This window comes from Strongylocentrotus purpuratus, unplaced genomic scaffold, assembly GCF_000002235.5.
Source record: "Strongylocentrotus purpuratus isolate Spur 01 unplaced genomic scaffold, Spur_5.0 spur5_scaffold_4, whole genome shotgun sequence".
Classification (NCBI taxonomy): domain Eukaryota; kingdom Metazoa; phylum Echinodermata; class Echinoidea; order Camarodonta; family Strongylocentrotidae; genus Strongylocentrotus; species Strongylocentrotus purpuratus.
In genome coordinates, this window is record NW_022145610.1 from 34,239,833 (window position 1) to 34,265,768 (window position 25,936).

The 25,936-nt window shown below is 38.6% G+C and overlaps 1 protein-coding gene across 1 annotated transcript; it reads right to left on the minus strand.

Moving 5' to 3' along the window:
• Positions 1-3,402: 3,402 nt before the first annotated feature.
• On the minus strand, positions 3,403-25,917 carry LOC105446364 (fibropellin-1-like). Its single transcript, XM_030997817.1, has 27 exons — positions 25,829-25,917; positions 25,197-25,257; positions 24,468-24,581; positions 23,689-23,808; positions 22,959-23,077; positions 22,157-22,397; positions 21,337-21,483; positions 20,530-20,643; positions 20,261-20,374; positions 20,001-20,114; positions 18,952-19,065; positions 18,686-18,799; positions 17,636-17,749; positions 17,370-17,483; positions 17,113-17,226; positions 16,343-16,456; positions 10,984-11,097; positions 10,725-10,838; positions 9,749-9,862; positions 9,492-9,605; positions 8,930-9,043; positions 8,215-8,328; positions 7,779-7,906; positions 6,896-7,100; positions 6,276-6,422; positions 5,402-5,769; positions 3,403-5,092 (listed from the first exon to the last, which is right to left on the minus strand). Exons 3-27 carry the CDS (start codon positions 24,550-24,552, stop codon positions 4,883-4,885), a joined length of 3,480 nt encoding a protein of 1,159 aa, XP_030853677.1. The 5' UTR covers positions 24,553-24,581; positions 25,197-25,257; positions 25,829-25,917; the 3' UTR covers positions 3,403-4,882.
• Between the last annotated feature and the right edge of the window lie 19 nt (positions 25,918-25,936).

Here is a 25,936-nt window from a genome sequence, read left to right on the forward strand (position 1 = left end):
CACCAGCACTAATGTCCTTTGGTAAGACATTGATCTACATTTGCCACTCTCCACCCAGGTGTTAAATGGGTACCCGGTAGGATGCGAAAGCTAATGTGGTTAGATTAGCAAGTGTGCGCATGTAAAAATGACGCCTGGCTGGAATGCTCCCCAGGGAGTGGAGAATGTGCATACATTATGTGCGGGTGAGCCTGAATCCAATGACCGGGGTAATAATATACTTATCTGTAAAGCGCTTTGTGAGGGCCTCCGGTCCTGAAAAGCGCTATATAAGAACGAGCTATTATTATTATTATTAGGCGGAGAATGGAAAATATGAATTAATGACTTGCTTACGAACATTAGTGCCGGTCTTGGATTCGACCATTAGTCCTTGGATTGGGGGTAAAGTGAATGAACCACGTTACCACGGCAGTCAATTTCTCACTCATTGAAATAAATATATCTCGTAATTTAAATAAACTTTGCCTATCATGACAATCAAGTTGATAATTAAATGAATGTAAATTTCAAACTCTACTTTTTTTCTCTCTTAGCTGGCAAGAGACACTAGCCTACAACAATCCCGTTACCCCCGCAAACCAAGATATTCAACCCTTGTAGCCGTTACCCAGCATCGCATAATATCAACGTGTGATGCGACATTTGCTTTGGTGACATTTCGATGAATCTCTCCAAATGAGTCGGTTTAAACATGATAAAGTTGGATTGGGGGTATGACTGAGAAAAAAAACGTCTCCATGGTTGCAATAATTGGTTTATATATTTATGTAATTTATCGTAATTTTAAGTATGTATTAATTCCAGTTAATTGTATTTATCTAGATATACATTTATATTTCTCTTAGTGGTAAAGTAGAAAGCTCTTATAAAGGCCCCATTATATTTGAATGTTCCCTCTCGGTTCAGTCATTACTTTAATTTTTCAATACTATTATGACATCTCAGATATTTAGCTTAGCAGTGCAGTATAATTATTAGAAGAATGTTTTGTAGTTATATAGTAGGCTGGCCTGCCAACATGCCACAGCAGTTTTGACTTATAAATGGTTAATACATATTTTCCATAGATTTTACCTGAACTTAATCATTTACTATTCACTTGGTCAATATATTATTGAATGACCTTTATCGCCTTATGCTTATACATGTATGTATTCACTATTCAGTGATTTTAACCTCAATTAGTGAGTCGGTTCTTTCAACGTTCACGTAATTTTCCTTCAATTGCATGTACATATGCGGGCAAGCACTGAATCCAATGACCGGGGTAATAGTATATATTTGTAAAGCGCTTAGAGACATTTGTATTAAGCGCTATATAAAAATTAAATATTATTATTATTATTATCTGTGCAACATTATCACTGTCACATTTTGCATGTTTTTTCATATATGTTTAATAAATGTATAGGCATATAGATTTTTTAAGGGTTGAATCACACTCCGGAGTCCGGATATAAAATTTCCCTAATGAAGATGATAACTCAATGTTCATATTGTGCCACTATTTTCTGCTGGTGTGGTCATGAGTCTCCGGCGTGTGTAGGCTTTGTCTTGACGCATTTTATTTATTTGAATGTGGTACATGTATCTCTTAGATTGTCCTTGTCACATGAATCTGCAGCACTGGTTGCATCTGGTTGGGATATACATGTAGGTGAGGGCGGTCTGCAGACTATAGTTATTTGGTTAACTTTGCCCAAGGCCTGGCAGCACAACCGGGTGCACCCAGTGTTCATGTATTTTTGTGTGATTTGCTATTAATTAATTATTTTCAATTCTGTATTTTGATATTATGTGTTTTCTGCCAAATAAAATAATAACAAAATAATTTTTGTTTTTAAAGCCTGATTTAAAGGAGGATTTATCTTACCCCAAGTAAATCAGTTACACCAAAGAGACCGACACCAGACCGACTGCAGACTGAAAAAGTAATTTCATTAACCCCCCCCCCCCCAACCCCCTATACAGTGATTTTAAATAATGCAGAACAATTTGTCATCAGTTATCTACTACTTTAAATTCTTTAACAAAATATAGAACTCGGTGTCTGCTCTCAGTCACCTTGCCATCCACAATGTTTTTTTTTCTTCACCGTAGCCCTTAAAAATAACTTGTTGAAAGACAATTTTTACATTTTTATAATAAATAGTTATATAAATGATTGTAGTTAGACAACGTTTCTATCTGCTATGTAATTCGAATTTGTATACTGTATTCATGTGCAATTCAGCTTTTTGCTACAAACCATGTTGTTTACTGTACTATTTTTAAATGAATGAATTTAATTGCTTTTGCTCTTTTGCCTACGAATGTTATTATGATTATTAACGTTAGAGCAACTATTTTTCATTCCAGAAGCTACTTATGTTATGTCGATGTCTTTCTACTGTGGTTGGTTGTTGCTGCAATGTTTTCTGTTGAATCAGTCGAAAATATATTTAATATGATATGATCTAGTAGGCCTAGTACTGTTCCAAAATTTTCTTCTGTGCTGAGTAAATGTATAAAAGTATGTGCATGTTGACTTCTGTTAACCCTAATAAGGCCCCCTCCACGATTTTTATGATTGTTCGGGAACGCATATGGATGACGCCCCGCCGCTCGCTGACCTTTTTCTTTCGAGTTTTTGCGCATCTTTAAATTTTTTTTTTTTAAATCGGACCTATAGTTAAAAGGTCACGTGACCTTTTGTCTTTGCATGTCAGCCCGAAAATCGCTCATTTTCGTGATTTGTGTACAAAACATATGGAATTTTTCCTTTAAAAAAATAGATCAAACCATGAACTCAAATAGCCCGGCCTTTTTAGGGTTAAGTGTTTTCTCCGGTGATGAACTTATGAGAAAAAGAAAGGAATGAGATCAAGAAAAGAGAAGGAGCAAGAGCATGTGAGAAAGAGGGTGGATTATTGAGAGACAGAGAGAGAGACAGAGACAGAGACAGAGAGAGACACAGATAGAGAGAGAGAGAGAGAGAGAGGCAGATCAAGTCATATACATGTATATCCAGGTTCAGATTAATCGGGATGCTAGGAGAAACAAAGTAAAGACATATCAGGATGGTCATATTCATATAGATGGCTCTCTTTTACGTGTTTCATAAACACGATACTGGTGACATCAGTGACAGTGCAATTTGTTCAATGTGATAAAAGAGAGTGAGAACATGAGATGAAGATGTCTCTATGAAGCAAGAAACAAAATTAGATAGTCATTATTTATTTAAAGTTATCGCAAGGAACTCCTTGTGATGTTTAAATACATGGTTAAACTGTAAGGAATCCGTGACATTAGTTGATTTATCTTCTAATGCTATTCTGCATGATTATCAAGTTCAATAGGATTCATTTACAAATCACGTAAAAACTACAATAATCGACAGTTGTATACCAAATCGAGTAGTTGGTCAAACTCACTTTATTGGATACATACATTTTCTAAATTAACTAAAAGTTTGTAATGAAAGTATTATATACATTTCGAACGTGATCCCAAATCGATTCTCCAATTACAATCCAGACAAAATTAAATAGAAAATTGTATATTTCAAAAATCTCATAAAAAATCAGTCCATATTGACCAACCCTCTATCACTTGCACGCTATATAATAATATTGTAACCACAATGTAAATTATGCACAAATCAACGTTATGTTGCGACGCATTATTTGTTGATAAATATAATATCCAATTGAATTGAATTGAATTCTCAGTAATTCTCAAGTAATTCTTCTTGCTGTCTGTTGTCGCGAGACCACTGGAGCGAAGAAAAGTAACAGATATGTGGAAGACTGCCCACTTCAATAATTAGTTTTAAAGTTAGAAGCTTACATTACAGGTTATGACTTCCAACGGTTGATTTCTATATCATAGTCGTCACTCGATGTATATATTAACTCTTGATTTTGCTTTGCAATGCATGTAAGGTATAACTACATTTCAGATCACACTCTTCATTACAATTACCATAACATTATAACTAGTGAAACATTGAAGAACAATAGACCAGTTCGTAGTTAGCACATTGTACAAAAGACTCCAAATATTCACAGATATGTTAAATAGAGGAGTCCCATTTCTTTTTGTGCAATTTAGAGTAGTTCTCTGCCAAAGTCATGGATGCGCTTCATGAACGCCTTTTGTTTGCACTCTTGAGGAGAATACTTCCAACTGTGTATCATAGCAATGTACCGTCGGTGCATCGGTGAATAATGATTACATAACTTTCATGAGCACGAATCCAGTTTTCGCGTCGGTGGGTTTTACAATTTTGCACAAATGACCTGACCATGCGCAGATTGTATCTTCATCTACATAATTTACGAACTGGCTTATTGTAAACTTTTGCTGAGTGGATGGCGACTTAACAATTGCATATTATATTTTCAACCTCACCTCTGAAAAAAAGATAACTTGCCTATTAAAATAACTTTCAATTGTAGCAAATATAGAAAGTAGTCAGTCTAGTCCAAAATGTGTATGGTTTTAAACATGTGTCAAATAAAATCACATTGGCCAGGAAAAATTTAAATCTGTGGCATTCTTTATTAACTCTTACAAAAAGTAATAAATTCAACTTTCACTTCGGAAAATAAGTGGTAGAAAGATAAAGGGGAAAAGCTAAAAACCTCGATAATTATGAAATCATTAAAATATAAAATAAGAACAGATATTTATTCATACATTTCATTCTTTTTAATAAAACATGTTAAAGTGAAACAAGTTCCTCGAGTATTAAAATGGAGGGCAAATGTTCATTCTTTGTTTAAAACAGATTATGCATAACAGTTTCTACAGTAAGTTTCTAAGATTGATAACTTCGATTTTTATATTTCAATGCAAGCCCTGCAGAATACTCTTGCTATTACATAGAGACAAATCAGTAAATAGCTTCTCCAGAGACATAATACGGGCGATGGAACTCGTCGTCCTCTTCGAAGTTGGGATCATAACGTCTCGAATACGGTGGAAGGGTGTCTTCGAAGTCATTCAGAGACGGTTGAAGGCGATCGACAGGAGAGGCCGAGTATCCATGTGGGCGTTGACTACCTCTATGGGAAGGTCGGGCGACACTGCCTCTCGGGGGTGACTTGTGGGTAAAGGGAAAGCACAGTGGGGTTTTTGTTATGAGGAATTGTATTATGAAATAAAGTAAGAAGTACAATTAAACACAGGAATGACAAAAAGAAGTATCACATTTAATTATCAGGGGATTGAATCAATAAAACAAAATGTGAGAAAGAAAAAAGAAAAAGGAAAGATGAAAGACGAACTACAATCACGAGATGGAAAACAATGGTTTCAAATGTTATCACCAAAAAGTGGATGGATGAAACAGTTTGGCATTTAAGCATATTTTACAATTTAAACAAAAGTTGAAATATATGATTATAATTACCATATGATAGTCAGGTCCTCTCGACCCAAATGGAGAGTCCATATGTCCTCTCCCGTCGCTCAAGTACCAGTTTCTAGTGCCATCACCATACAGAGCAAACGGGGGTATAGGGCGGGGAGCAGCGTATTTCCCGTAGAGGTGCGCAAAGTCCCGGTCCACGTCGGTCTTGAAGGCTCGACCTCCATCTCTAGTGCGATGAGTAGGATGACCGCGGACATTATAGGGCGATCGGGCGTAGTGCTCCTTGTTAATTAAGTTTGCCCTGGACTGCATGAACACGCACGCGGTACACGTGAGGATAATGAACAGCAGAAAGACGACGCCCAGACCGACTGACAAGGCGATGATGGTACCCGTCGAAAGCCCACCTTGGATAACAAAAGATAGTAAAGTTTCGCTGTGAGATATCTCAATTCGTTCGATTTGATTTGAATCAGGCTTACTCACATACAGGACAGGTGTATTGTGTTATAAATAAAATTTGCTTATCTAAACTTATCTAGAAATAGTCACTAAACACGACCGCAACTACTTTTTAGAATCAGTAGGCTTGTTCAAACAGGACAATAAGGTATTACGTAATCAGAACATGTTTTCGATGGGATCTACAAAATGGTAGTGAAAATGCCCTTGAATTTATTTTCGAAAATAGTAGCGATCGGGTTATAATTGAAATGACTTAAATGAGGTGCATTTTTTTCTACATAATGATATTTTCATGGCATAATTACGAGTCGCCTGTGAAGTGCAATTACATCACGGGATGTTCAAATAGCATAAAATATCTTTGTATTCCACACCGAGCAAGGGCATTCCTACATTCTGTTACGGCCATAATTTTGTATTATCTAGGATGAGAGAGAAGAGACCTTACCTGTGCACACCCTACCAGGCCTGCGGGCGTCAGGTGACCGGTCAGCGTAACCCTCACGGCATGTACAGTTGTAAGACCCTTCCACGTTCACGCAGTCGGCATTATGCGAGCAGTCGTTGTCAGAAGCCGTCAGACATTCGTTGACATCTGAATAAAAATGGACTTGATTTTGAAAATGTCGCACACTCAATATCTCAAAGACAGTGACAAATTTAGTGCTGGGAAGTACATGTAAGCCAGGAAATAAAACGCCATTGGTGTTCATAATTAACCCGCATAAAAACGAAAAGTAATCATGATAACAGTTTACTTACGACGACTTACAGGACTTACACGTCTTATGATTAAGTCAAAGAATAATAATTTAAGATTTGTATTTGTAATTAGCATAATCTATTAAAAACCATAGATTTCACTGTTTCTCACATGTTTTTTTAGGGTTAAGAGGTTAAACAAGAGAAATTCAGCATAAAATGGGGGCGAATCTTTCTGCGTGTACTTACGGAATTACAAATTGGTTTCAAAAGGGATTGTGCCACCCCCCCCCCCCCCCAAAAAAAAAAAAAAAAAAAAATCGCCACTGAATAGTAAAATCGCGTTCTAAAATATTTTTGACTCACCTGTTGCGACCAAAGAATCCGGATCAACACCTATGGAGCTGCCACCAGATGTGATGTTACCATTGCCTAGATCTGATAGGATCATTTGTTGGAGGTCGTTCGGCGACATCGGTTCGTCGGTACCGATTTCGAACGTGGCAATGACACTTCCACTTGTGAAGATGATACGGGCGAGGCGTCGAAGAATGCGTACTTGAAGCAAAAGCTATGAACATCGGAAAGCATATTAAATATATGATTATGATTATCCTTCTTAAAACTGATAAAAGTATATTGAGTTATTCAATCAGCTAGACCAGTGAATAACCATGGTAACAAAATCAAAATTTGGGTTTCAGATACGCAATCATTGAAGAGTTTTAGAATTTTAATATTGATTGACATAAGTAGAAACTGTTTTATCAACAACAACAGGTGGCTAAATCAAATTCATGGGCCGTAATCAATTCAATAGCCGCGTCCTACACTACGCCTAGTCAAGCATGTATGCGGTGCCACTGTACCTACTTAAAATAAATTTGTTTTTATCATAAGTTGGCACAATGTAAGCTGGTAAGTATTATTTTGTGACAACTACTCCACAAAACCTACTCCTGTGATAACTATTTCCCGGATAGCTACCTCCCTGATTACCAATCCTTAGGACAGTCCCTGAGAAAATCACCCCCTGATAACGAGCCCGAAACAACTTGTCCCCCGGATAACAAAACCAGCGGAACACCTACTGGACATCTATTTATAGCACAACAAGTCCCCTAGGATAACTGCAATCGGGACAACATCCATGAGGGTAATCGTCTTACGAGGTAATTGTATCGGGGAAAGTGGTCCATAGGGAGTGGGCACTGACAAGAAATGTTCAGGATTGTAATCAAAATCTTACCAATCTTCTCAGTATGAACGCTAGCCTAATGTACTCTGAACTCGTGACGTCAGTAAGGGCAATAGTAAATGATATTGACCCGCCATTCAATGACGTGATGGTGAGCGATACCTCGAAGGAGTATGCAACTGTATCAAAGAAAATCAGAAAATGTAAATAACAGTCAAAATGAGGAGTCCACGGTTTCATCCAGTGGCCTGAGCAAATCATGATACATTTTTAATATGCCCCAAACCGCAGTTATATACAATGTATACGTGGGTATAAGAGAGAGGGTGAATAAGATGAATTTCAACTGATTATTTCCCGCCGCCCCATACAAAAAGGACGTTCTTGAAAAATTGCCTCATGAAAATCGGTGTTAGATATGTTTTCGCTTTTAAAAGAAATGTCAGAAAAATTGAAGTTGAAAATCCGCTTAAATCTAGCCACTCACCCTCACACTGGCCACTTGCGTTCTCTACATAATCAGGACCACATTCACACATCTCTTCAGTGTTGCAAACCTTCAGCTCACCACAGCTGTTGCCACTAACACAAGTCACCGGTTCTGTGATACAAGTAATATAAATACACACGACTTCAAATAATTAATGGAGAACTATGATCGCAAAAGTTTTCAATAAAGTAACCTACGGCTACGTCTCTGTTTAAATGGACCGTAACAGGAAAACGATATGTTACGTAATCCAAAGTTTTTTCAAACATGATTTCTATACGCCTACAATAGATTATTGAATGCCCTTACGTTGGTTTTCGAAAGTCTTTGCAATCGTGCTAGAACAATATTTATCATCAAAGATAAAACTGTGTCTTAATAATTATTCAACACTAAAGACTTGAAATGCTTAAGTTAAGAAATTGCTGAACAATATTTTAAGTATAGATCCTTTCAACATGAACACGAAGAAGTTTGTCAAGAAATGAAATGTAGTAATCTTGAACAAGTTGAAGGTATTTTTTTCCCATACCGACCAAAGCTACTATATAGCTACAATATAGCTTATTGACCAACTAGAGTTTGAATTTGATAAGATATCAAATGAAATTATATCTAATGTAAAGTCATGTTTACGATTCCATAATGCAATTCTGTAATACACTGTACCTGATAATGTAAGTGACGTGATTGTTTTGTGATCTTAACTTACCGATCTGGCATCGGTCTCCCGAATAGCCTGCAGAGCATTCACAGAGAAAACGGTTCGCTAAACTACTGCATGCTCCACCATTCTGGCACGGCGATGCAATGCATTCATCTTCATCTATAAGAAGAGACAAATATAATGAATAAATCAACAAAATATGTTAGTTAAAGACTTAAAGTAACTGAACATAACGGTAATTTGTTCGTTACGTTTTGTTTTCGTTTGCGTTTGTTTCCATACGGTGTTTAGTGTTTAGTATCATGAATATTGTTGTCATTACCAGATTCTCTCGTACATAAAGTTTTCCTTTTAATCTTAGTTGGTCTACAAGAATATTCACTATTCACTATTTTTTTCTTTTTCATTACATTTTATCCCATTGTAAACAACATTCCTACATCCGGAACATCACCATATGCATGGTTTGATATAAAATAATAAAAAATAGCAAAGAATATATGTAGTCCAAGTTTCTCATTTCGTCAAAAATAAGATAATTATATTATCTCAAGGCAAACCCTGTAAATGTACACCGTCGTTAACAAAAGTTTACACGAATCTTTACCTGTTCCACAGTCATCTCCGCTATATCCGTCAGCACAAGTACATGTATAACCATTGACTCCGTCCGAACAAGCCGCACCATTGAGACAAGGATCTGAGCTGCATTCATTGATATCTGTGTCGGGGGATACAAATACACATGTTGGATATATATTACAACAGAAAAGTAATAATATAATGATTAAAATGATCTAACCTCAGAAATAACCTCGGAAATTAGCATCTATTGTTAGTAAAATCAAAGAATTAAAAGAATACCTGTTCTACAGTCATCTCCGCTATATCCGTCAACACAAATACAGCTATAACCATTGACTTCGTCCGTGCAAGCCGCACCATTGAGACAAGGATCTGAGCTGCATTCATTTATATCTGTGTCGGGGGATAAAAATACAAAAATGTTTGATATATAATGGAGCAGGAGAGTACTATTATAATGAATAAAATGATATAACCTCAGAAATAACTCGGAAGTAGCATTTATTGTTATGCCTAGGTCAAATATACACCGGGCCTCGTACGCTTTTCCCTACCCGCGGCGGCTTGCCGTGGATTTTAGAGACCGTACGGAATCCTTCCGAATTTCATTTTTGCGGCGCCCGTTAGGGTGCCCGTCGGGTTCCGGTCGGATTCCGGCCGAGTACCGGCCGATAAGCTTACGGGCTCCGTCCGATGAACATGTGCCTTTGACATCCACGCCTCCATTAAGAACTGACAGAAAAAAATCGTGAGAGACCTGTCCCCCCCCCCCTTCCCCAACTACGGGAACGGAGGTACCTATTCATGTTCCCAAGATCTCCAGTAAAGGAGTACTTTTCACGCAACAAAGTGCTCGTAATACACACATAATCGGCCCATAATGACGTTACAGACCGGACTTAGGGGGTGTTTTCAAAGGAAGGGAACTTGCATACGCGTACCCTAAATAACACCGATTGGGGGGCCGGGCGTCCGGGCACCGACCGGACCCCGCATGGGACCCGTATTGTGCCCCACGGGCCCTTCACGTGCTTTCTACGGCCTTAAGTTCAGATAAAAACGTCGGGAGAATTGGCAGCAGCCAACTCAGCACCACGGCGCCCGTAGGGTGAAAATATCTCGGCGCCCTTAGGAACTGTACGGAAGCCAGCCGGGCATCGGACGAAAATTTAAAAAAAATGTCTGTTTTACTCGCCGTACGGGCCCCAGAGTGTATGAAAGCCCCATTAGTAAAATCAAAGAATTAATAGAATACCTGTTCCACAGTTATCTCCGATATATCCGTCAACACAAGTACATGTATAACCATTGACTTCGTCCGAACAAGCCGCACCATTGAGACAAGGATCTGAGCTGCATTCATTGATATCTGTGGCGGGGGATAAAAATACACAAATGTTTGATATATATTACAACATAAAATTACTAAGTATAATGATTACAATTTTATAACCTCAGAAATAAACCGGAAATGAGCATTCATTGTTAGTAAAATCAAAGAATTAATAGAATACCTGTTCCACAGTCATCTCCGCTAAATCCGTCAACACAAATACAGATGTAACCATTGACTCCATCCGAGCAACCCGCACCATTGAGACAAGGATCTGAGCTGCATCCATTTATATCTGTGTCGGGGGGGGGGGAGGTAAAAATACACAAATGTTTGATATATTGTAAGATTGTAAGATTTTATTGACTCTATCGACCCCCTCTCGGGGTATGAGAGTACAAACATATTTACAACATAGTATCAATATAACAATAGTATAACAATGATAAACATGTGATAACATGAAAATTGATAAACATAATAAGATAGTATAAACAAAGACAAACATGTGATAATATGAACAATGATAAACATTTGATAATATGAACAATAATAAACATGTGATAATATGAACAATGATAAACATGTGATAATATGAACAAATAAACATATTTACAAATCAAGGCGAACTGGGCAATTCACCCTCCTACCGCTACGAGTGTGCCTAACAACATTGCTTATTTGTGAGCTATCATTTGCAGTATTACCATTTACCCTTGAATCTTTTGAAAAATATGACATAATGATTCTAACAAATTTTGCTAATTTCTTTAGCTGGCAAGCGTGAGCTGTATTAAAAACCTTTCCATGTGCAACGCACTTGGTCTTAAGCTACTACCACACAAGTTATTTGGTATATACATTTTTCTTTCATTTTGAAAGAATGGACATACAAAAATATAATGAAATTCATCACCAATATCTGTTGGTGTACAGAGTGGGCATTGCAAATCATCTACTACATTTGCATCAAATCTACCTTTATTAACTGGTAATCTATGTGTTCTGCATCTAAATTTACTTAAAGTTATTGCTTCCTTCTGACATAATATCTGCAGGTATTTTTCATAAACCAACTCATTCTTAAACATCCTATAGTTCGTGCAAATACGATTTGACCAGGTAGCTGCGCTCCATTCCTGAATAGACATGTCAGAAAGCCTGGTTTTCATAGTATTCATAATCCAGGCAGCACTATATCCTTCTCCTTGAGCTCGCCAGACGTTCCCAAGTCCTGCATAATCAAAACTGTCTGCAAGAAACTCGACCCATTGTGACTTTATATTAACTAAACTTTGTCCTTCACTTTGCAACTGCAACAAAAACTTAAAAAGAATTAATGAATACTTTGATTGCTTTCCTTTAACTAATCTAACCCAATATCCAATCATCCTACACTTAATTTTATCGAGTATTTTACCACGTCCAGTTTCACCATAAACCATGCAGTCAGGTGTGCACTTATTTACAAACAATATCGTTCTTAAAAATTTTCTTTGGAAAACTTCAAGTTGATCTATACACTCATAGCCCCAGACCTCAGCACCATATAATAGAATTGGCAAAACTAAGTGATCAAATAAATGACATTGTGTATCAACAGATAAATGCAACCTTTTTGCCTTTACTAACATACTATACATTGCCTTTCGAGCTTGTGTGACCTGTTTAGCAATTGCTTTTTTAAAGTTACCATTATAATTAAACGTCACTCCTAAATATACAAAGTCATAAACAACTTCCAGTACACCACCATCATAAACAAATTCTGGAATTCTTCTAACTTTCCCACGTGAAAAAACAACAATTTTCGTTTTGCTGGCATTAACAGTTAAGTGCCAAGTGTCACAATAATCTTTCACTGCGTTTAGGGCTTTTTGCAACTCTTCAGGAGTTTCTGCTAGAATAATTGTGTCATCAGCATATAACAAAGAAAATAACTCGTAATATATTTCAATACCATCAAAAGGCAATTTATTTTTAATAATAGTATTCAAAAATTCCAAGCCCTTGTACGAGTTTCCTATAGATTGTTGGAAATCGTTGAAATAAATAGCAAACAAGAGAGGTGAGAGGTTTTCACCTTGACGCACTCCAATATTGCATGTAAATAAACTGGACATACCTCCCTCGTTAGCAACACATGATTTAGCACACCTGTACATGTTCCTTATAACGTTAAAAATCTTGCCTTTTACTCCCATTCTAAACATTTTAACCCACAATGCTGCACGGTCAACCAAATCAAAGGCTTTCTTATAGTCAATGAATGCACAATAAAGGCGTTTAGAATTCTTTAAATAAACATCAATAATAGACTTTAAAACATATACATTATCTGTGATTGAATAGTTGGACCGGAAGCCAGCTTGCTCTTCCCCTAACAAACTCTCATCCTCAACAAACTGAGTGATCCTATAGTTCAAAATTGATGTAAACAGCTTACCTAAGCAACTCAATAAAGTAATGCCTCTATAATTATCAGGGTTTGTATTCTCTCCCTTATTCTTAAATATAGGAATAATTATCCCAATACACCATTCTGTTGGAACAATACCAGAATCCAATACAACATTAAAGAACTTAACTACAACCTGAAGAATCTCCAGGGGGCAACTTTTAAGGAACTCATTTCTAATAGAGTCCCTTCCACAAGCTTTAGTATTTTTAAGCTTCTTAATCATCATGTCAACTTCCTTCAAAGTAATCGGAACATCGAGACAAACATTTTCCTGAGATAACTCTTGCATAACAATTGGGGGTTCTGGCTCATCAACCTCCTTATAACTTAAACGACTAAAATGATTTAAAAAGTCCTTTAATGAAACATTTCCAATATCTTTCTCCTTACGTTCATTCTTACCATTCAGTAGCTGCCAATATTCCTTAGGATTTTTTGTCCGCAATGAACGTAATGATTTGTTCAAGTCCTGAAAATATAACCTCTTTTTACAACGTAACAAATTCCTATAAGATTTCCCTGCATCATCATAATTACTTGAATCAACAGGTACATCAGAGTTCCTCATCACTTTTACTTTCCTCTTCCATCTATTTTTAACATTCAAATATTCCTTCCGAGCATTTCTACATTCAGTATCAAACCATGGCTGTTGACTTTGCTTACTCTGACTGTTACCTGATTTACTTCCATCTTTTTTATGATGCTTTAATTTACACACTCCAACTTCCTTTGCCGTACTCAAAAACATATCGCACAAATGTGAATAAAAAATATCAATACCTTCTTGATTAACATCAGCTTCAAGTTGATATACAAATTTATGCATTACCTCGCTATAATCTTTAGTATGCTGCTTAAAGTCTGACATACTATTACTATTCCATTGAAAGACGAGATAATTTGACTTGTCTGGCCCTGTGCGTGCTTCCCTACTTTCATTTCTCAATGAATCACTGTTCAAAATATCTTCAGATTGCAAGGTTAGCATAATAGGGCAATGTACATCAGACAAACATCTATCAAAAATATCAACATCAAAATCTTTTACTAATGGAAATAATCGTTTTGACATAATAGCATAATCAACAGTGCTACGACCACCATTCTTATTAAAACAGGTATACTTTCCAATAGTGTGATCACTACCTGCTCTACCATTCACAATTCTTAAATCAAAACTTTGGCACATCTCAATAACTTTCTTACCATTATTATTAACAACTGTATCATTATTAAAACGAGAATTAAAAATATCTGTATCATACATGTCCAAGTCACCATCACAAGCTCCTAGGCTGGACTGGTCCACAAAATCATCTTCATCCAAAAAATCATCAAGCATCCCTGTTCTGGCATTAAAGTCCCCTAATAAACAAAATGGTGCATTGTGTTTACTTTTAATATCAACGATGTCATTACATAAATCATCGAACAGTTCATGAGAATAATGAATGGATCCCTCACATGGGAGATAAATAGCAACAAGAATAAACGGAAAGCCTAGAAGCTCACTCCCGACCTTCCCCCATATGACGGATTCTGAGAGAGTAGGCTGAATTCGTGTAGAACACTCAAAAATAGAATTTTTCATTAAAATACACATACCATGAAAACCACCATACTGCTGCTTATTCGAGCTCTTTTGTATGCTATGACATTTATATTCGGACAAGTAAGTATTTAAAAGATCAGGTGTATCTGTTTTTGTTTCAGTGAGACATATTATATCAAAAATTTTAGAGTATAAATCCAAAAGTCCAATGTCAAGTTTACTCTTTAAACCATTAACATTAAGGCTGAGCATTGAAAGATTTGAAAGATTTGAAAGATTTGAAAGATTTGAAAGATTTGAGAGAGGGCCGAATACTTCCTAGCTGGAGACTTCAGTAAACAGGCCAGACTGTTTCATTCGATCTTCTGACCATCCTAGCCGACGGAAAAGGTCATCCGGTCCATGAATAATTTGTTTCCTGGGATCACCCTTCAGGATACAGTGCACCTTTCCGTCAATTGTCCACACCCTCTCCACCTGGTCGTCCTGCTTGACGGCGTGTAGTAACTTGGCACGGCCAGGTGCCAAGTGCTCAGACACCATAATGTCTTTGTGTTGAGAGTCCCTCAACTTCCTCTTGTTGCGGAGGATGTCAGTCCGCAGATCCCGGCGGACAAATCTGGCGACGATTGGCCTTGACCTGTTTGGCTGGGGGCGTCCAATCCTATGGCTGGTGCTGATGTCAGCCCCCACCACCTTAATGCCGGTAGACGCGGACACCTCGATGACGACATCATTGGTGTTCTCCCCTTCCTTCTCCGGCACCCCCCGCAGCACGATGTTGTCCCTTCTGGAGTACTGCTCCATCTCATCGAGCCGCACATCATGCTTCTGTAGGGATGCCTGCACCTTCTGCACCGAAACCTTGGGAGACACCTGTGCAGCTATCGACTGCATCACTGGTAGCAATGCAGCAACCACCGCTTTGACAACATCTCCCACTAGCTGCCGGTTAATGCCCCCTTCAGGAATGTGCTCCATCGCACCCTGTACTACATCATCAAGTCTAAATGACACGTCCCCATCGCGAACACCTTCCACCTCCAGCAAGTCAAATGCATTTGCAACAGACATGGTGATAGTTGAATATCGTTGAAGAGAATGACAGTAATACTCAGTGATAGTAATACAGGATAGTACAAAGCAGACAATGCAGTTTTGTACTTACACTAATGTATATAGGTGGGACAATACAAAGCAATATCCAATTCCAGTTCCTGCTGAAGCAAACCAAACTCTAAATTTTACCACTTAATAGTCCCAGTATATATCTACAAGGATGCTCGCTGCTGCTATAGAGTAATACCTCCACATTACTAGCAAAAGATTGTTGGCAAGAGAGTGTAAAACTGGTAAAATTGGTAAAATTCTGAGAGAAAAAACGTAGGTTGACGACTCACATGTTGTATCATAGTGAATCATGTATTGCAACAGAAAAATACTGATATAATGATTAAAATGATCAAACCTCAGAAATATCCTCGAAAATTCATTGTTAGTCAAATCAACGAATTAAAAGAATACCTGTTCCACAGTCATCTCCGCTATATCCGTCAGCACAGGTACAGGTATAACCATTGAGTCCGTCCGAGCAAGCCGCACTATTGAGACAAGGATCTGAGCTGCATTCATTGATATCTGTGTCGGGGGATAGAAATACACAAATGTTTGAAAGGTAATACAAATTTTTGTTATGGGGTCATGAATTTGGTTCAAATAAACATATTGGAAGCATATGCGATTTTACAATATCCAATGATCGTTGTCGCGGTTGAAATCGAGTCTAAAGTGATGAAATTGTAAAGAATAAAGTCTTTATGTTGTATAGCTCCCTCTCAAGACTGATATTACTTAAGCTTTAAAACAATGTTTTTTTCAATACAATCAACCGATTTGCTATTCCCGTTTGGAAATTATCATAACTGCATATTCTGATATTGTCATGGTCGCAGCTACCATGGAATAGCCTTAGGCGCTATTTGAAATATTTGAAGTTTACCGGGAGCACCGGTAACTTTTTAATTATTGAATTTCTCGAAAACAGAAGTGTTTTAGGGGCTACATGTTCTAGTGCTTATAAAACATCTACAGGGGCATCCAAATATATCTAAATTAAGAACTACTATCCATTCAATTTTCAAAATTTCCCCAAACTTTGCATTACCTTTAATATATATTGCAACAGAAGAGTACTGATATAATGATTAATCATTAAAATGATATAACCTAAGAAATAACCTCGGACATTATAGCACTCATTGTTCAGCAGTAAAATCAAAGAATTAAAAGAATACCTGTTCCACAGTCATCTCCGCTATATCCGTCAGCACAAGTACAGGTATAACCATTATAACTGTCCGTGCAAGCCGCACCATTGAGACACGGATCTGAGCTGCATTCATTGATATCTGTGTCGGGGGATTCAAATACACATGTTTGAAAGGTATTACAACAGAAAAGTAATTATATAATGATTAAAATGATATAACCTCAGAAATGACTTCGGAAATTAGTATCTATTGTTAGTAAAATCAAAGAATTAATAGAATACCTGTTCCACAGTCATCTCCACTATATCCGTCAACACAAATACAGATATAACCATTAACACTGTCCGTGCAAACTGCATTATTGAGACAAGGATTTGGGTAGCATTCGTTTATATCTGTGTCGGGGAGATACAAATACACAAGTGTTTAATATACATATTACAACAGAAGAGTACTGATATAATGATTAAAATGATCTAACCTCAGAAATAACCTCGGAAATTAGCATTCATTGTTTAATAGTAAAATCAAAGAATTAATAGAATACCTGTTCCGCAGTCATCTCCGCTATACCCGTCAGCACAAATACAGATATAACCGTTGACTCCGTCTGAGCAATCAGCACCATTGAGGCAAGGATCTGAGCTGCATTCATTGATATCTGTGTAGGGGGATAGAAGTACACAAATATTTGATAAATATTGCAACAGAAAATACTGTTATAATGAATAAAATGATATAACCTGAACAATAATTCGAAAATAGCATTTATTTTTATGCCGAGGACGAATATACACCGGGCCCCGTACGATTTTCACTACCCTGCGGTTTCCCGTGGATTTTAGAGACCGTACGGGACCCTTCCGACTTTCATTTTTGCGGCGCCCGTAAGGGTGCCGGTAGGGTTCCGGTCGGATTCTGGCCGGGTGCCGGTCGATAAGCTTACGGGCTCCGTCCGATGAACAGGTGTACCCATGGCTCCCGGGGCCCGGCCGGCGTCCTCAAGGTACCCGGGTGGGTGCCGTGCGGTGCACTGAACTATGTGCCTTTGACATCCACGCCTCCATTGAGAATTGACAGAAAAAAATCGTGAGAGACCTGTCCCCCCCCCCCCTTCCCCCACTACGGGAACAGAGTGACTGCATTCATATTCCCAGGGTCTCTGGTAAAGGGGTACTTAACGTAACAAAGTGCTCGTAATACACAAACAATCGGCCCGTATTGACGTTACACACCAGACTTAGGGGGGTGTTTTCAAAGGAAGGGAACATGCATACGCGTACCCTAAATAACACTGAGTGGGGGGGGTCCGGGCACCAACCGGAGCCCGCAAGGGACCCGTACGGTGCCCCACGGGCCCTTTACGTGCTTTCTACGGCCTTAAGGTCAGATAAAAACGTCGGGAGAAATGGGAGCAGCCAACTCACGCCACGGCGCCCGTACGGCGAGTGAAAATATCCCGGCGCCATTAGGAACTGTACGGGAGCCGGCCGGGCATCGGACGAAAATTCCCAAAATGTCTGTTTTACTCGCCGTACGGGCCCCGGAGTGTATATGTGAAAGCCCCATTAGTAAAATCAAAGAATTAAAAGAATACCTGTTCCACAGTCATCTCCGCTATATCCGTCAACACAAATACAGATATAACCATTAACACTGTCCGTGCAAACTGCATTATTGAGACAAGGATTTGGGTAGCATTCGTTTATATCTGTGTCGGGGAGATACAAATACACAAGTGTTTAATATACATATTGCAACAGAAGAGTACTGATATAATGATTAAAATGATCTAACCTCAGAAATAACCTCGGAAATTAGCATTCATTGTTTAATAATAAAATCAAAGAATTAATATAATACCTGTTCCGCAGTCATCTCCGCTATACCCGTCAGCACAAATACAGATATAACCGTTGACTCCGTCTGAGCAATCAGCACCATTGAGGCAAGGATCTGAGCTGCATTCATTGATATCTGTGTAGGGGGATAGAAGTACACAAATATTTGATAAATATTGCAACAGAAAATACTGTTATAATGAATAAAATGATATAACCTGAACAATAATTCGAAAATAGCATTTATTTTTATGCCGAGGACGAATATACACCGGGCCCCGTACGATTTTCACTACCCTGCGGTTTCCCGTGGATTTTAGAGACCGTACGGGACCCTTCCGACTTTCATTTTTGCGGCGCCCGTAAGGGTGCCGGTAGGGTTCCGGTCGGATTCTGGCCGGGTGCCGGTCGATAAGCTTACGGGCTCCGTCCGATGAACAGGTGTACCCATGGCTCCCGGGGCCCGGCCGGCGTCCTCAAGGTACCCGGGTGGGTGCCGTGCGGTGCACTGAACTATGTGCCTTTGACATCTACGCCTCCATTGAGAATTGACAGAAAAAAATCGTGAGAGACCTGTCCCCCCCCCCTTCCCCCACTACGGGAACAGAGTGACTGCATTCATATTCCCAGGATCTCTGGTAAAGGGGTACTTAACGTAACAAAGTGCTCGTAATACACAAACAATCGGCCCGTATTGACGTTACACACCAGACTTAGGGGGGTGTTTTCAAAGGAAGGGAACATGCATACGCGTACCCTAAATAACACTGAGTGGGGGGGGGTCCGGGCACCAACCGGAGCCCGCAAGGGACCCGTACGGTGCCCCACGGGCCCTTTACGTGCTTTCTACGGCCTTAAGGTCAGATAAAAACGTCGGGAGAAATGGGAGCAGCCAACTCACGCCACGGCGCCCGTACGGCGAGTGAAAATATCCCGGCGCCATTAGGAACTGTACGGGAGCCGGCCGGGCATCGGACGAAAATTCCCAAAATGTCTGTTTTACTCGCCGTACGGGCCCCGGAGTGTATATGTGAAAGCCCCATTAGTAAAATCAAAGAATTAAAAGAATACCTGTTCCACAGTCATCTCCGCTATATCCGTCAGCACAGGTACAGGTATAACCATTGACTCGATCCGAACAAGTCGCACCATTGAGACACGGATCTGAGCTGCATTCGTTTATATCTGTGTAGGGGGATAGAAGTACACAAATGTTTGATATATATTGGAACAGGAGAGTACTGTTATAATGATTAAAATGATCTAGCCTCAGAAATAACCTCGGAAATTAGCATTCGTTTTTTAGTAAATTCAAAGAATAAATAGAATACCTGTTCCACAGTCATCTCCGCTAAAGCCGTCAACACAAATACAGGTATAACCATTAACACTGTCCGTGCAAGTCGCAGCATTGAGACAAGGATCTGGGCTGCATTCATTTATATCTGTGTCGGGGGGGGGGGATAAAAATACACAAATGTTTGATGTATATATTTTGCAACAGAAGAGTACAAATATAATGATTATAATGATATAACCTCAGAAATAGCCTCAGAAATCAACATTTATTGTTGGTAAAATCAAAGAAATAAAAGAATACCTGTTCCACAGTCATCTCCGCTATATCCGTCAGCACAAGTACATGTATAACCATTGACTCCGTCCGAGCAAGTCGCACCATTGAGACAAGGATCTGGGCTGCATTCATTGATATCTGTGTCGGGGGGGGGGGTATTTAAAACAAACACAATTGTTTCTGTTTCAAGAAATCTTAATTCTCCCTGTAAATTATTTTATAGAAAAGTATTGTACATAATATCAATGTAATATGCAAATGAATATGAGGAACGAAAGACGATAGTCCCCCAAACAATAGAACGAAATATTCCAATACGAGTATTATGTGTGAGTGGTATACAAATATTTACTGCTTCCAGGGACACGGTAAGATTATTACCTAAGGTGATCTCGAAACTGTAATTAGCTTCGATAACTCACCTCCTACGTCAATCTAAAACAAAGAATTTTAATAAAATATGCCTGTCACTGTAATGCATTTATGTGTAGAGTCTAGGGAGGAAATTTACTGGTCTAAAAGCATTGAGCGTGTCTCAACGCGCGTCTCCGTTGGCGAGTTCATGTGGAATCATTGCGTTCTTGCATTGTATACAAGTGTTGAGGTTAAATTCCAAGCCCGGCATTAACGATTGCGGTGAATCGGTACCTTGTAATGTTTGGGTAATAATAGGTGCAGGGCCCACAAGAAGAATAGTATAAATAGTGATATGGCTACCCTGGGTAAATAATTGAACATGATTAGAATAATCTGCTTTATCTGACAACACGCATCAAACTTGTCGTAAGCAAGAAAAGTGAATTGTATGATAGGTTATTCGGGGTGCTGTACCTGTACAGTTTCGACCAGGAGGAACCCCTGATGGTCCGGTGTTTTCATACCCTGGTAGGCAGGTGCATTCATAACTGCCATCTGTGTTCATACACTGAGCGTACGGAGAGCAGTCATTGCCGGCTGAATCCTCACACTCGTTTGCATCTGAGAATTAGAATCAAGAAGTCAAATCAGATAATAGTTGAAGATTTTTTTCTTCAGGCAGGGGAAGAAATATTTTGTTAATATATAGGAGAATGGGGAGAGTAAGAGAAGATGCAGATCGGTAGATAGATAAAGGGATAGACAAAGATGAAGAAAGAATAGGTTTATCTTGGAGCTCTGACCGCTTCTGTTTAAAAAAAGTTTATATTCATTTATGTATGTTTTAATGTAAATACTGATGTTTTATTTATTCAGAAATGGAAAAAATTGAAATAAGATGAAATGAAATGAAAATGAAATGAATGATTCAATAGACAGTCGTGTTCTGAATCAATACGATTAAGGCCTTTTCGATTGGTTAACAGCGATAAAGATATCCATGTGGCCGTTTCAATATATCATCTTCATGTTTAAATACCATATCTCTAATCTGCTGTCAATATCCCACACTAATCGACTTCCTAACTTTCAAAAGCTGGAACAAACTCTTTTGGGAACTTTTCTAGGATTGCTCTCTTCACCTTTTACCTTCATTCGTAACATATTTTATGGTATCTTTATCTCTGATCTCTAAATAATGAAATAATTTAGGTCTACATAATACAGATCTCGCGTTGATTAGTAAAAGAGGAATGAAGATGGTATTGGAACAAATTAGTTGATCAATTTGTACCTTGAACAGCCGATGCGTTCCACACGATTGTGAATGCCGTGCCACTCTCCCGTAAGATATTCTCATCAGTGGTAGTAGCTGCTACCACTGAAGCTAGATTGATGTTTGAAGAGTTATTTGATGAGTTCTCCCGAAATATTAAGGCCATTTCCACCACGATACTTCCACTGAATATATTCCGTGTCACTACATCTACCAGGGCAACACTGAGGGAGGCGTCATTTCCAATGATCTGGCGAATCTGGAAGGAAATTAATTAGAGATGTCCAGGGTAACCGTCTTTTCGGTTTGTTTTATGTTGGACTGATGTAATAGTTATCACTTAATGCGCATTATGTGCACTACGGCGACATCCCCATCAAAACGATGTTAATCATCTCATCTTCGTCATCATTATCATCATCACTATAACCATCATCACATTACCACCACCACCACCACCTCTTCAACCCCATCACCATTGCCTCTTCCATCATTACTATGAGTAATACCTCACCAACTACACCACCATAACCTCCATCACTACTATTATCACCAACACTGGTACTATACCAACATCATTATTACCGTCATCGCCACAATTACCACCACCACAATCACCAACAATTTCACCACCAGCACCACCAGCACCACCAGCACCACCAGCACCACCAGCACCACCAGCACCACCATCATCAACATCACCATCATCACCATCTTCTTTGTCACCAATTCCAGCTCCTCCATCACAAGTTCACAACCATCACCAGCACAACTACCATAATTCACCTTACCAGCACAATTAGTTCATATTAGTTATTACCTCGTACTCGATCCCTTGTCTAAATTCTTCTCCTTCAGCCCCCATCAGTGAAGGATCATATACAGCTGGTTGTCCATCCACCTCTGATACTGTGAGAGTCATCGAATATTCTTTAACCTCTAAGAATAATGATCATATGTAAACGGAGAAAAATGTCATTTTCTACAGTCTGCTAGAATATTGCGGTGTCTCTCGAGTTCTAACGTATTGGTTCTACGCACTATTGGGGTAATTGGTTGTTTGACCACTGACTATTTAATCCAATTCGTCACAAGTCCCATTCTGGTTAGAGCTAGGATTATAATTAGGATTAGTATTAGGTTTGAGGTTAGGTCAAGTCTACCTGAGAAACATAGGGCCAACGTTGTCGTTGTAAATCTTGTAATCTTTGAAAATACTCATACGAAGAAGATTGTACAAAATTTAAGAAGCAAGACAGAGGAATGGGACCGAGAGAAGGGAGATAGAAGAGGGAGAGAAGGAGGAGAGAAGAGAGACAGAGAGACAGAGAGGGGACAGATGGGGGTGGAGAGATAATAACTAAATAAGGGGAGGGGCAATATAATATCCAACCGTTATATACATGTATATTATACAATTGGCGATGACTTTAAACTATTATGATCAGCTATCGTACACACGGAAAGTGATATAATTAAGAATTACATCGAAAATAGATTGACAATTTAGATTAACACCGTCAAGACTCTGTTTTTTTAAACCATCGTACCTGTTACTCCGATGCATATATCGTTTTCACCTCGTATTCTATCTCGTTCGCATACACACTGGTTGGCAGTGCAAACCTCGTTGACTCCACAGCCTGTGTTTACGGTACATTCGCTATTCACTAGAAGCAATTTGAGAGGAGACGAATCATAGAAAGAATCAAATCGGCAACAAAATCTAGCGTATTTTGAATAGTTGGAAAGAATGAAAAAATTAATGTAAAAATTATGACTGAATAGTTTTAGAAAGATGCAAATAGCTATTGGAAAGTTCATGCTTTTGAATTATGCAACCAACCAATCAATGAATCATGTAACTAATTAATATTCAATCTATTAATCAATCATTTGTTGATCATTCGTGTCAATAATAATAATATTAATAATAATATGGATATTTATATAGCGCCGGTTTCCGCCAGGCTCTGACGCTCGTGGCGCTTTACATCTTTATGTAGGTACTCTAGTTACCCTGGTTATAGCCGAGCTGCCGAAGTAACTAGCGCTCAAGCATATCAGGTACCCATTTACAGCTGGGTGGAGAGTGGCAAATGTAGACTAACGTCTTATCAAAGGACACTAGTGCCGCAGCGGGACTTGAACCCCGTACCTTGTGATCTGCAGTCGGGTGACTTATCCGCTAGACCACAACACCTCTACAATAAATTGAACAAAGTGCCACTCGATCATCATGTGACCTACCTCAGTTGTCAAAAATATAGCTTTTAAATATGTCCGTATTGAAAAATAAGAAGGAATTTCTATTTGTGTATTTTCTTACCATGGTCGCAAAGAGCGCCAGCATATCCAGCCGGGCAATCGCAGTAGTACCCACTGATGACGTCACGACACACTGCACCATTCATGCAGTTACTAACTCGACAGTCATTGATAACTGGGGGAGAAAAAGAAGTAAACATGGACTAGGCCTATGTGTGTAACATCCATTGAAAGGAGTCGGACGTATAGTGATGTTATAGACTTATTGTCGAAAACGCTTCAACAAAATATAACATGTTTGCAAAGAAACCAGTTTAAATGTCATTTGAAACTTTGCCGACTGCGAAAAAGTTGTACGCTTTGTCATTTCTCTGTGCAATTTACTTGTCAATCACGTAAAATCGTTAAAATATGTCATAAGCAAATAAAACAATAGTAAATGATACATGTTGTTTTCAGAACGACAGGGACAAATCCTGCATTCGTTTCCATGCACAAGAAGAGGGAGGTTCATAACGTACCTACCGTTATAAGCTGATAATACATTCGAATAACAATGAATATGATGTTTATCATACTACATGAGACTGGCAATAAATAATTGTATTAACTATTTCCTTGCCGATTGTACAAAAGATATAAACGTTTTCTTGGGCGCTAATGTCTTTATGTATATGTATGCTTCATTTACAGCAGCAATCATATTCATTTTTTATTATGATATACAATTCCTACATAATCTGTGCGCGCTCTAGTACGAAAACTTTCATCGAGTAATTTGCCTTCTTACTTTCCTTGTTGGTACAGTAGAGGTCATTGACAGTTTGGTTCCGGGGCACAGACGTATCTGCCTGTAAGATTCAAGACGGAAAAAAGTTAGGATGATAACATTTCATTTTTGTCATATCATTTTTTTAATTTAATTACGGTAAACTTCCTTCAGCCTAAACGACTGTTTACATTATATTCTACATTTAGAGGTAGGGGTTCTAGAGGAGGGCTTTGGGGCTCAAACCCCCATCTCCAAAAAACAAATCATACCCCCATAAATAAATTGATTATAAAAGAATTTAAGCGAAGCAAATGTGTTTTTTTCCCTCCTCCTCCTCCTCCTCCTCCCATTCCTCCTTCCCCCTCTTTCATTATCTTCTTCTTTTATCTCTTCTTCTAGTTCTTCTTCTCCTTCTCCTCTTCCGCCTCCCCATCCTTTTCACCCCCTTTCTTCTTCTTCTTCTTCTTCTTCTTCTTCTGCTTCTTCTTCTTCTTCTTTATCTTCTTTTTCATCTTCTTCATCTTCTTCTTCCGCTTCTTCTTCTTCCTCCTCTTTTTCTTTCCTCTTCTTTTGTTGGCATTGTGCCCCCTTCGATTGTTACAATGTTAGTATCCTTGATGTATCCCTACAATTAACATAGACCGCCTTACCTTGTGGTATGGACAGTAGTCAGTTAACGTTTCACCTCCGTATTGTGGAACTACATCTGGCTGTACACCATCAATCTCCGTAAATACCTGGAAGACGAAGGATTCATA

Bases quoted from the DNA above. Each gene is read 5' to 3' on its own strand.
- LOC105446364 (XM_030997817.1), bottom strand. From the start codon at position 24,552: ATGAATGGTGCAGTGTGTCGTGACGTCATCAGTGGGTACTACTGCGAT. The intron at 11,098-16,342 runs GTATTCTTTTAA...CCCCCGACACAG, and splicing joins CGGAGATGACTGTGGAACAG to ATATAAATGGATGCAGCTCA. The intron at 5,770-6,275 runs GTAAGGTCTCTT...TTGTTATCCAAG, and splicing joins GCCTGGTAGGGTGTGCACAG to GTGGGCTTTCGACGGGTACC.